General features: G+C 42.9%; 1 protein-coding gene across 5 annotated transcripts in view; it reads left to right on the forward strand.

Moving 5' to 3' along the window:
* Nucleotides 1-13,065, forward strand: part of LOC134340414 (protein AF-10-like) — a 325,409-nt gene that overhangs the window by 248,766 nt on the left and 63,578 nt on the right. For all 5 annotated transcript variants that reach the window (XM_063037619.1, XM_063037621.1, XM_063037617.1 and 2 more), the window contains one exon: nucleotides 5,761-5,939. In XM_063037619.1, the coding sequence (XP_062893689.1) occupies nucleotides 5,761-5,939 (179 nt within the window). The remainder of the gene's footprint in view (nucleotides 1-5,760; nucleotides 5,940-13,065) is intronic.

Below are 13,065 nucleotides of genomic sequence, written 5' to 3' on the forward strand. Positions count from 1 at the left end.
ATGGCTAATAAATTGGGGCATAATTTTAAGGTGATTGCAGGAAAGTATAGGGAGAATATCAGAAGCAAGTTCTTTACACAGAGAGTAGTAGGTACATGGAACATCCTGCCAGGGCTGGTGCTTGATGCATATACATTAGTGACATTTAAGAAACTCTTAGATGACAGAATGATGAGGGTTATGTAGCAGGTAAGTGTTAAATTGATCTTAGAGTAAGATAAAAGGAAGGCACAACACTGTGGGCTGAAGGGCCTGTACCATGCTGTAGCATTCTATGTCCTTCCACTACTGGAATGGGAAGGGGTAGATTGGGAGAGGAAGGCTCTCAGTTATTGTAGTTGTGTACCACCCTAGAGGGCCACATTAATGGCAACACACCATCTGGTTTTAAGGAATGTAACACATGGCAGCATATCTGTTAACGTAACGCTATTACAACGCTAGCAACCCAGGTTCAATTCCTGCTGCTGTCTGTACGGAGTTTATATATTCTCCTCGTAACTCTGGGTTTCCTCCCACATTCCAATGACGTATGGGTTTGTAGGTTAATTGATCACATGGATGGATTGGTGGGCACAGACTCATTGAGTTGGAAGAGCCTGTTTCATACTACTGTACCTCTTAATAAAATAAATGCAGTGCATTACAGTTAACTGGTCCATTGGTTAATTGGGGCAGCTGCTTATTTGGGACAACTCTTAAAGAATAACAACTAATCGAGAAATTTGCCGGAATTCCCTTTGGTTATTTTGGACACTATGCTGCTTAATTGGGACAGGAGGCTGCTTTCCTGGCCGTTGGATCTCACTGCAGATCTCATCCACCCAGTCTGCCGGAGCTGACTTTACATACTAGGACAGGCGTGTCCCTATCTCACTGGGGTAGGAGGCCCACTGGTTACCCTCACCTGGTTTAGCCCACTTGTCGAAGCTGCTGTGGCTGCTGTCATATGCAGGCAGCTACTTAATGCTACAGGTGAGAGCTGAGTGTCCAGCAGGGCCAAAGGAGAGTGACACTCACAACACACTGGAGGAACCTGGCAGGTCGGGCAGCATCCTTGGAAACGATCAGTCGACGTTTATGGCGGAACCCTTCGTCAGGACTGTAGAGGGAAGGGGCAGAGGCCCTATAAAGAAGGTGGGGGGAGGGTGGGAAGGAGAAGGCTGGTAGGTTCGAGGTGAAAAACCAGTAAGGGGAAAGATAAAGGGGTGGGGGAGGGAAAGCAGGGAGGTGATAGGCAGGAAAGGTGAAGGAGGAATGGGGAAAACACAACGGGTAGTAGAAGGCAGAACCATGAGGGAAGTGATAGGCAGCTGGGGGAGGGGGCAGAGTGACATAGGGATAGAGGAAGGGAGGGGGAGGGAATTACCGGAAGTTGGAGAATTCTATGTTCATACCAAGGGGCTGGAGACTCCTCCAACCTGAGTTTAGCCTCATCATGGCAGTAGAGGAAGCCATGTATGGACATATCTGAATGGGAGTGGGAAGCAGAGTTGAAGTGGGTGGCTACTGGGAGATCCTGTCTGTTGTGGCGGACGGAACGGAGGTGCTCGACGAAGCGGTCCCCCAATCTGCGTCAGGTTTCACCGATGTAGAGGAGGCCGCACCGGGAGCACCGGATGCAATAGATGACCCCAACAGACTCACAAGTAAAGTGTTGCCTCACCTGGAAGGACTGTTTGGGGCCCTGAATGGTGGCAAGAGAGGAGGTGTAGGGACAGGTGTAGCACTTACGCTTACAGGGATAAGTGCCGGGTGGGAGATCCGTGGGGAGGGACCGATCCCTGCGGAAAGCGGAGAGGGAAAGATGTGCTTAGTGGTGGGGTCCTGTTGAAGGTGGCGGAAGTTGCGGAGGATAATGTGCTGGATCCGGAGGCTGGTGGGGTGGTAGGTGAGGACAAGGGGAACTCTGTCCCTGTTGTGGTGGCAGGAGGATGGGGTGAAGGCCGAAGTGCGGGAAATGGAGGAGATACAGGTGAGGGCATCATTGATGACAGCAGAAGGGAAACCACGATCCTTAAAGAAAGAGGACATTTGAGATGCCCTGGAACGGAAAGCCTCATTCTGGGAGCAGGTGCGGCGGAGGCGGAGGAACTGGGAATAGGGAATGGCATTTTTGCATGTGGCAGGGTGGGAAGAGGTATAGTTGAGGTAGTCATGAGAGTCAGTGGGCTTGTAGAAGATGTCAGTGGACAGTCTGTCTCCAGAGATGGAGACTGAGAGATCGAGAAAGGGGAGAGAAGTGTCCGAGATAGACCAAGTGAATTTGAGGGCTGGGTGGAAGTTTGAACTAAAGTCGATGAAATTGACAAGCTCAGCATGGGTGCAGGAAGCAGCACCAAGTAGTCGTAAATGAACCGAAGGAAAAGTTGGGGAGCAGTACCAGAATAGGTTTGGAGCACAGACTGTTCCACATAACCAACGAAGAGGCAAGCATAGCTAGGGCCCATGTGAGTTCCCATAGCTACACCCTTGGTCTGAAGAAAGTGGGAAGAGCCAAAAGAGAAGTTATTGAGTGTGAGAACCAGTTCCGCCAACCAGAGGAGGGTAGTGGTGGTGGGGAACTGGTGAGGTCTATTATACAGAAAGTAGCGGAGGGCTTTGAGGCCTTTTTGATGGGGAATGGAGGTGTATAAGGATTGGACATCCATAGTGAAAACGAAGCGGTTGGGACCAGGGAACTGGAAGTTATTGAAGAGGTGGAGGGCATGGAATGTATCGCGGATGTAGGTGGGGAGGGACTGAACTATGGGTGACAAAATGGAGTCCAGGTAGGCAGATACAAGTTCGGTGGGACAGGAGCAGGCAGAAACTATGGGTCTACCAGGACAGTCAGGCTTGTTTATCTTTGGGAGGAGGTAAAATCGAGCGGTACGGGGTGTGGGAATAATGAGTTTAGCGGTTGAGGATGGAAGGTCTCCGGAGTTGATAAGGGCAGTGATGGTACGGGAGACAATGGTTTGATGTTTTTTTGTGGGGTCCTGTTCCAGGGGTAAGTAAGAGGAGGTCAGAGAACTGCCGTTTGGCCTCAGTGAGGTAGAGCTCCGTCCACCAGACTACTACAGCACCACCTTTGTCAGCGGGTTTGATGGTGAGGTTGGGATTAATGCGGAGAGAATGGAGGGCAGTGCGTTCTGAGGGAGTGAGGTTGGAACAGGAGAGAGGATTGGTGAAATTATTGAGCTGCCCCACTATGGACACAGCAAGCCCCTTCACCGGAGGTGCTACCTCTCCCTGGACACCTTAAGTACAGCAGCATACACTGGATTAATTCCTCCATCAATGACTATTAGGAACTAATACACCATTTTATAGTATTGCAGTAGCTTTGGTAGTGTTCTAATTTGTTCTGTACTTCATTTAAATACATAATTTATTACTCAGTTAAATGGCACTTTGTCTTTTTTTATACCTTTTAACTATTTCCATGATACTTCAGCTAATTGGGGCAGCTGCTTAACTGGGCCAAAATTTACTGGTCCAAGGGTCCCAATTAACTGAAAGCTACAGTAAATAAGCCATTCACTGATAAACCTATCAGGGAATTCTGAATCCGGGGGAGAGGAGGGTGGTGAAATGGGGATGTACAAACTCTTTACAGACAGCAGCAGCGGGGATTGAATTCCAATCGCTGGCGCTGTAAATAGAGGTCAGTTTACAGACAATTGCCTCTGTGTTAACGACAGGGCTAAAACAAGCCTGTGTGATACTAAAGATTTAGTTGAGAGCATTACAATCAGCGTGTAATAGAGATGTATGGGTCCTCTATTCATAAATTCAAGATTTAAGATTGTTCATTGTCAATCTTTGGTACACGAGTGTAAAGGAGAACAAAATTATTGTTTCTCCGTATCCGATGCAGTATAAAAACACAATAAATATAAATATAAAAGCAATTCTATAAAGCACAATGTACAAGTAACCCTTAAATGTGGCAGTATATGCATAAAATTAGGCCATAGACAAAGACTATGTACATAAAGTGACATAAATACATAAAATGGTGGGGGATAGTGGGGTGGGCTAGTAGGTGGAGGTGTTGATCAGCAACTGTTTTTGAGTCTAGTGGTCCTGACGTGGATGCCACATAGTTTCTTCTGTGATGGGAGTGGGACAAACAGTCCATAAGTAGGGTGGATGTGAATCTTATTGATGTTGCTGGCCTTTTCCCAGCACCTTTGTATATCAACAGTATGAATGTGCAGTACTTTGCGAAGTGTGAGGCACCCTGGATTTTTCATATAATTTTTGTTTTAGATGTTTATTTTTTATTTTCTGCATTGGTGTGTGAGTAGAAAAGGGCAAATTTTAAATTTCCAAACTTTCATTTTCCAAAAAAGTTAAATGTTATAGGGATTTTTTTGTATTTCATTAAAAAAAGTAACATATTAGGTAATAGACCACAGCATGAGATCGATCCCACATTTCCTGATAGGACAGTACCATGGCAGGATGGTAAAAAAAAACAGCACACAGCTCTGTCAATCTTGACCTCTGGTGCTGACTGTGTGGAGTTTGTAGACCATATGTGTGCTCTGAGCTCCTAGCATATCTCAAAGACGTGCAGTTTGGTAGGTTAAATGGCTACTGTAACATTGCACCACTAACAGAACTAAGCAGCCAGTCCCAATAGAGATGAGTGCAGGGCAGAGACTTCCTTCAGGATATTGACCACCCTCCCCTCACCATTTCTATAATGAAACCATCTGCACTCAAGGCCAACCACGACCACACTGTGGTGACTGTGATTGAAGTCACCGGAGAGACACTGAAGCTGGTGATCTAGAAGTCTTTATTCAGCACAACAAGCGGGTTTTCTTATGGAGATACCCTCGGCAGAGTCTCACAAACTCAAAAATATATCACATTTTTATACCCTTAAAGATACCCTTATGATCATATACCCTTATGATCAGCCATGATCATAATAAATGGCGGTGCAGGCTCGAAGGGCCGAATGGCCTACTCCTGCACCTATTTTCTATAAAAGTTCAAAGCTAGGTGATTCAATACAATTTCAATAGTTACAGTGACATTATTTACTTCAATATTTTAGGTTGACAAGTCTTCAGTTGAATTATCTCTGTACAGAGGGAGACACCTCTGAATGTTCAGATACCTTTGTTGGGACAAACTAATTGACACCGAGTGTTAAAAGTTTTCAAAGACAGAAGCAAACGCCTAAGATTAGTGCTGTGAGAGCTGACTCTCTGAGTGCACAAGTCTCCCAACTCCACTATTTGATGTGATAAGTGATAGTATCAGTCTGGTCTGTAAGCTTCCTTGAACTTGTTACAATGGTGCAAGTTACTTAAATCCATAATTACTTGGATTGATGCCGGTCAATTTACACAACCCCTTTGTCTTAATGTTTGACTAATGCATATGCGAACGTCTCATGGTCATCATTTTGCAAACGATATCTCTTAGTCTGCGGGCCAGTCTGTGCTCCATAGACAGTATTGTTTATTTGCAAATGTGTGTTTTAAAGTTGAATTTGCTGCTTGAAATTTGCAATTTACCTTAAGAACTAAAGACTGGTTCTTGCTTGAATTAGTATCCGCTATAATTCATATAACTCCAAAATACTCCCTAACATGCACCACCTCCTAAGTTAGTTGACAGCTGTCCACCCTGTTCTAATTGAGTTGATCTTGGTGGAACCATACCTTAGCATTGATATCTGTTGTACTTCTGTATGGGTTCTGTTCTGTTGCTGATCCCAAATATCAACCTCTGGTGCCTGTGTCTGCCTGCTAGGTATCTATGCAAATAAGGAGATGCCACTGTCGCTCAGTGGTGGCGTTTTAGGAGTTGGCTGCAGCACTCCTCTCTCATCCAACATCCTCCCACATCACCGTGCCCCCCACATGATGCACCTCAGTCGTCCGTCGCTGCCCACCTGTATGGCTGCCACTGCCTCCATCAGTTCCACCCAGGTAAGAGCAGCATCACCAGGTGAGCCTTTGGTTTGTTACTTATTTAGAGATACAGCAGGGTAATAGGCCCTTGCGGAACAGTGAGCCCACACCACCCAATTACACCCATGTGACCAGTTAACCTACTAACCCATATGTCTTTGTAACGTGGGAGGAAATGGAGCAGCAAATCATAAACACAAGAGATTCTGCAGGTGCTGGAAACCTTGAGCAACACACACAAAATGCTGGAGGAACTCAGCAGGTCAGTTAGCATCCATGGAGAGGATTAAGCAGTCAACATTCCAGGCCAAGATGCTTCATCAGGACTGGAAAGGAAGGGGGTAGAAGCCAGAAGAAGGAGGTGGCGGGGCGGGGGGAATACAAGCTGGTAGGTGATAGGTGAAACCAGGTGAGAGGGATGGTGGGTGGAGGATGAGTAGTGAAGTAAGAAGCTGGAAGGTGATAGGTTGAAAGAGATAAAGAGCTAAAGAAGAAGAAATCTGATAGGAAAGGACAGTGGAGGGACCATGGGAGAAAAGGGTGGAGCAGAGGTATCAGAATGTGAAATGGAAACTGGAGTATCTGGAAGAAACCCACATGGTCACAGGGAGAACATATAAGCTCCTTCTGATTAAAACTAAGAGAGGGTGCAGAGGAAATTTACCAGGATGCTGCCTGGATTGGAGGGCATATCACATGAAAATAGGTTGAGCGAGCTAGGCCTTTCTCTATGGAGCAAAAGATGAGGTGTAATATTTATAGAACATAGAACATAGAATAGTACAGCACAGTACAGGCCCTTCGGCCCACAATGTTGTGCCGACCCTCAAACCCTGCCTCCCATATAAGCCCCCACCTTAGATTCCTCCATATACCCCTGTCTAGTAGTCTCTTAAACTTCACTAGTGTATCTGCCTCCACCACTGACTCAGGCAGTGCATTCCATGCACCAACCACTCTCTGAGTAAAAAACCTTCCTCTAATATCCCCCTTGAACTTCCCACCCCTTACCTTAAAGCCATGTCCTCTTGTATTGAGCAGTGGTGCCCTGGGGAAGAGGCGCTGGCTATCCACTGTATCTATTCCTCTTATTATCTTGTACACCTCTATCATGTCTCCTCTCATCCTCCTCCTCTCCAAAGAGTAAAGCCCTAGCTCCCTTAATCTCTGATCATATTGCATACTTTTTAAACCAGGCAGCATCCTGATAAATCTCCTCTGTACCCTTTCCAATGCGTCCACATCCTTCCTATAGTGAGGTGACCAGAACTGGACACAGTACTCCAAGTGTGGCCTAACCAGAGTTTTATAGAGCTGCATCATTACATCGCGACTCTTAAACTCTATCCCTCGACTTATGAAAGCTAATACCCCATAAGCTTTCTTAACTACCCTATCCACCTGTGAGGCAACTTTCAGGAATCTGTGGACATGTACCCCGAGATCCCTCTGCTCCTCCACACTACCAAGTATCCTGCCATTTACTTTGTATTCTGCCTTGGAGTTTGTCCTTCCAAAGTGTACCACCTCACACTTCTCCAGGTTGAACTCCATCTGCCACTTCTCAGCCCACTTCTGCATTCTATCAATGTCTCTCTGCAATCTTTGACAATCCTCTACACTATCTACAACACCACCAACCTTTGTGTCGTCCAAAATGATAGGAGACATAGGTAGGGTATAAAGCCAAAGACTTTTTCCCAGGACAGAAATAGCTAATATGAGGGGCCACGATTTTAAGGTGATTGGAGGAAGGTATATGGGGGATGACAGAGATACATTTTTTACACAGAGAGTGGTAGTTGTGTTGAATGCCTTGCCAGGGGTGTTGGTAATGGCAGATACATTAGGGACATTTTTTTAAAAACTCTTAGATAGGCACATGGATGATGGATAGTAAAGTGGAGAGCTATGTGGAAGGAAAGGGTTAGATTGATCTTGGAGTAGGTTAAAAAGTTGACATAACATTGTGGACTGAAAGGCCTGGTCTGTTCTATGTTCTATCATTGTTAGCATTATCTCCCAGGACAACATCCCAGCCCTTATGATAGACAACCAGTTCTAGCAGGTGGACCATATCAATCACTTGTTTGAAAAGGCTCCTGAAGTATTTTACTCTGAGCTCTGTCAAGGCAAGGGATTACCAGGACAGAGGAAACAATTCAAGGATGTTCTCAAAGTTTCTTTAAAAAAATGGTAACATCTCACAACTAATGGTAATGTCTAGATTTTAACTATTCAAAATGGAGAAGAAGCATCCACAATTACACTGAGGATCTTGAGTCATTTAGGAGCAAGTTATAGCTCAGCTAGATTGGCAGAAGGGATGTGCCACCTCTCAAACTACCCACCCACCCATCATGGTCATTCTACCCTACTTGTGGCAGAGTCTACAATCCCGTCAATCACTTGGTACACATAAAGTGGAAGGGAAGCAATTCAACCCTTATTTTAGAACTGGGGAACACACACAAAATGCTGGATGAACTCAGCAAGTCAGGCAGCATGTATGGAGGGGAATAAGCAATTGGCATTTTGGTCCAAGACCCTTCATTAGGACTGGAAAGGAAGGGGCTAAAACCCAGAACATCCTGAAAGTGGAAGTCAGGCAGTGTCCTGATAAGTCTTTTCTGACCTTCTCCAAAGTCAGCAGCATCCTGATAAATCTTCACATCCTTCCTGTAATGGGATAATATCACATTCATATGGAACTCAAACCAAGAATAAATCATAAATGTTATATTTTGTAACTCAAAAACATAAAAATAATTGGAAGAAAAACAAGGAAGTCCAGAATGTGAGTCTAATTTTGTTTTTACTTTAAGAAATGTGCGCAAATATGATACAGTGGCGTGATGTGATGATATATGCCATTCACATTCTTCATATATATAACCATAGTGAATTATTTAAACAACAAAGAACGCTTAATCAAACAATATATGTACAGTATTACTCAAATGTTACTGATATGTTAAGTACACACAACACTCCTTCCTGATTACTTATAAACTCCAATGCATCTCAGCTTATATGTATATAGTGTGGTGCTCCAAGGGTGTGGTCAACAGCTAGCCCCAACATTCCTAGCAGCCAGCACTATTTATTGTTCTTATTTTAAGATGCAATCGTGGTGTGCGTGTTCAGAAGAATTATGATGACATGTTTTTTTAGCTTGGGTTATACAGTTGCTCGCTTGTGTGTTTGTGTACCACCCTGGATGTAACCAGGGTGTGTTATAATCACCTCCTCCGTCTATATGTGACTGCATTAGTTCTCAGTGAGCTGTTGCGCTCTGTCTGTTACAGTGCTCATCGCAATAAAAATGGTAGTTGCAATAAACAAGCTCTTCTCGTCTCATCATGAACAAAATACTTGCCACTATATATATATATAAATATAGTCTGAGACTGCAGGAAGTGGTTTTGACAGCTCTGGACACTTTTTTTCTCCTTTTCTTGGTTATCTTCTCTGGATCTATTCAATCCTTGCTTTTCTCCCAGTCCCAGCTTCTTTCTCTCTCTTTATCCCACTCTCGATCCCTTTTTTTGAGCAAGAAAGCTCACCTCTGTCCCAGGATACTGACGGACTTTTACCGCTGTACCATTGAGAGCAAACTCACCAACTGCATCTCAGTGTGGTATGGCATTTGTCCCGTGTCGGACCGCAAAGCACTCCAGCGTGTGGTGAAAACTGCCCAGCGGATTATCGACACCCAATTGCCCACCATTGAGAACATCTACCATAAACGCTGCCTGGGCAGGGCGAAAAGCATTATCAGGGATGCATCTCACCCTAACCATGGACTTTTTACTCTCCTCCCATCCGGTAGGTGCTACAGGAGTCTCCGTTCCCGCACCAGCAGGCACAGTAAGAGCTTCTTCCCTGAGGCTGTGACCCTGCTGAACCTCACATCACAGCGCTAAGCAGTATTGCACCCATATTGTACTGTCTCAGTCCTTTTATATTTGTGTGCTGTAGCACTTACTTTTTATTTGCAGTTATTTTGTAAATAACACTATTCTTTGCATTTCTGGTCAGATGCTAACTGCATTTCATTGGCTTTGTATCTGTACTCAGCACAATGACAATAAAGTTGAATCTAATCTAATCTTTTTTTTCCCTCATATTCCTTCTCTCTTTCATACCTTTCTTTTGTTCACTCATATTCTTTCTATCTCTTCTTTCCCTTTCAACTTCTTGTCTTTCTTTTTCTTGCCTTCCTTTTTCTTCTAGTTTCATGTGAGTATCTCTGAATTTGCTAATTTCTCGAGAAATTGGGTCTTGTTTATCCCCTTCCATTTCCACAGCACTTACAGTATGTCATCCTCCTCTTTCTTTTCCTTTTCCTTCTTTCTAGGATGTGCATCTTGATCTTGGGAAGGTGCATTCCGTTCACTGGAGTATTAATCCTTCTATTGCTCCCTTTACGATCTGATGTTTCCTCTTGGTTTCCTGATCTACACCATCATCTGATGAGAAAGGCTGTAGTGCTTTCCCTGTGTATCTGGCGCACAAGAGTTTATGCATCATCTGATGAATCTATTTTTGTATTTCCATTGATTCCTTTCTTTTTGACCTTCCATTCATCCAACTGGGCTTTGGTCTTTGCATTTACTTTTACAAGCAGCTTTTAGCCTTCCTCTTGAAGTTCATACAATGACCTTAATGCACGCAGAATAGATTCTAGTTATTTATACTCATATAAATTTGACGGTGCCTGGAAGTTTATGGCAGGGAGTTTCTCCCTTTTGCTGCCTGCTATTGGGGACTCGGGAGTTGATCGACTCGGGGACTTTTGAGACTTTATGTACTGTGCCCATGGTTTGTTCTTCATCAAATTATGGTATTGCTTTGCACTGCTGTAACTATATGTTATAATTATGTGGTTCTGTCAGTGTTAGTCTTTGGTTTGTCCTGTTTTCTGTGATACCACTCTGGATAAACATTGTATCATTTCTTAATGCATGTATGCATTTCTAAATGACAATAAAAGGGGACTGAGTGTGCTCATAATCTAAATCTAAATCATCATTATGTGCCATGTCATATGATGTGGAAGATCATGGTCTCATTGACCATGATTGTTCTTAGCAAATTTTTCTACAGAAGTGGCTCGCCATTCCCTCCTTCTGGGCAGTGTCTTTACAAGGCGGGTGACTCCAGCCATTATCAATACTCTTCAGAGATCGTCTGTCTGGCATCAGTGGTTGCATAACTGCTCATAGGACCCTCCTTATTTTTTTTATCACATACAAGCTCAATGTGGCTTATTGGTTGTATTTCACTGTCATGAATGTCATTCCCACAAGAGTTATCTTTTTTCCACTATATATTCTTAGTTGGATATCTTCATGCTTCAGTTCGGTATCTATGAAAATGCCATTCAAAGTCATTTTGTGGAATGACTGAAACAGCTTAGCCATTAACTAATTCCATTTTAATTGATTTGCCAGTCACTTCTGGTAAGCCATATTGCTTGTCTCGTGTTAGATTTCACGTTGTAAATCTGAAGGCTATCTGGTCCTGTGTCATTCTTATCATTATCAGATTTTTCATTAACATACTGCAGATTAGTGCTCTTTTAGAACTGCAACTTGACTTCTTATCTTTTTCTCTTCCCTGTGCAATCCATTTATTTTTGTTTGCCCAACATACTTTTTCCAATGTAGCCAGCCATTTCTGCTCTTTTAAAATTTATGATTATATCAGCTGGTACTCATTGTTTATGAATCCATGAATTTCATCTATTTCCTGGCTTTTTAAAAATTTGTATGTCTTCTCCTCTTGCAAAGAAAGCATGCTGCTTTTTTTTTAAACTCTAACATCTCACTGCCCTTCAACAGGTAGGTAGTCGTCTCAAGTTCATTTTAAATCTTTTTTTAAAATATTTTATTTAATTTTTTAAAGAAGAAATATAAGGACTCAGTTAATACAACAATTAATACATATTGGAAAAAATTAATTCAAGTACATTAATAGTTCATTTTAAATCTTCCTGATCACCACTGTTATGTCCTGCAACTCCAAAACTTAAAACTAATCAAAGGGGAAAAAAAAGGGAGCTGAGAGATAACATGTCTAACTTCGTTACATGTCTAACTTCGTTTTTCCTTTAAGTGACAAGCATATGCGCGACGCAGTGGTGTGATGACATATGTGATTTATGTACTTTGTACATATAACCATTACGAACTATTCAAACAACAAAGAATGCTTAATCAAACAATACATTTACAATATTACTCAAATATTGCTGATATATTAAATACGCAACAATAAACACAAGAGATTCTGCTGATTTTGGAAATCCAGAGTAACACATACACACATTACTATTCTGCTCATTTACTTGATGGTCACAGACATATGTCTGAAGAGCCTGTTCCTGTGCAGTATGACTGCAGCAATGGAAAAAGGTTTCGGTTCTGAGAAGATCATTCACAAGAATGATCTTAGGAATAAAAGGAATAGCGAATAAGGAGTGAAGTGTGAGGGGGATCTCATTGAATCCTTTTGAATATTGAGAGGCATGGATAGAATGGACGTGGAGGGGATGTTTCCTACAGTGGGAAAGTCCAAGACCAAAGGGCATAGCCTCAGAACTGAAGGACGTCCCGTTAGAATGGAGATGAGGAGCAATTTCTTTAGCCAGAGGGTGGTGAATCTGTGGAATTCATTTCCACAGATGGCTTTGGAGGCCAAGTCATTGGGTATATTTAAAATGAATGTTATTAGATTCTTGATTAATCAGGGTGTCAAATGTTACTGGGAGAAAGCAGGAGAATGGGGTTGAGAGGGATAATAAGTCAAAGTTCAAAGTAAAATTTATTATCAGAGTACATACATGTCACCACATAGAACCCTAAGATTCTTTTGCGGGCATACTTAGCAAATCTATAGAACAGTCACTGTAAACATCAAAAACTGTAAACTAAACTGTGTAAATGCAAATATAAATAAATAGCAATAAATAATGAGCATGAAATAACAATATAACATCCATCAATATAACAATATCACAGAGTCCTTAAATGAATGTAGCTATCGCCTTTTGTCCTGGGGCTTGATGGTTGAGGGGTAATAACTGCTCTTGAAGCTGGTGGTACGAGTCCTGAGGCCCTTGTACCTTTTACCTGATGGC

Source organism: Mobula hypostoma, chromosome X1 (genome assembly GCF_963921235.1).
Source record: "Mobula hypostoma chromosome X1, sMobHyp1.1, whole genome shotgun sequence".
Taxonomy (NCBI): Eukaryota; Metazoa; Chordata; class Chondrichthyes; order Myliobatiformes; family Myliobatidae; genus Mobula; species Mobula hypostoma.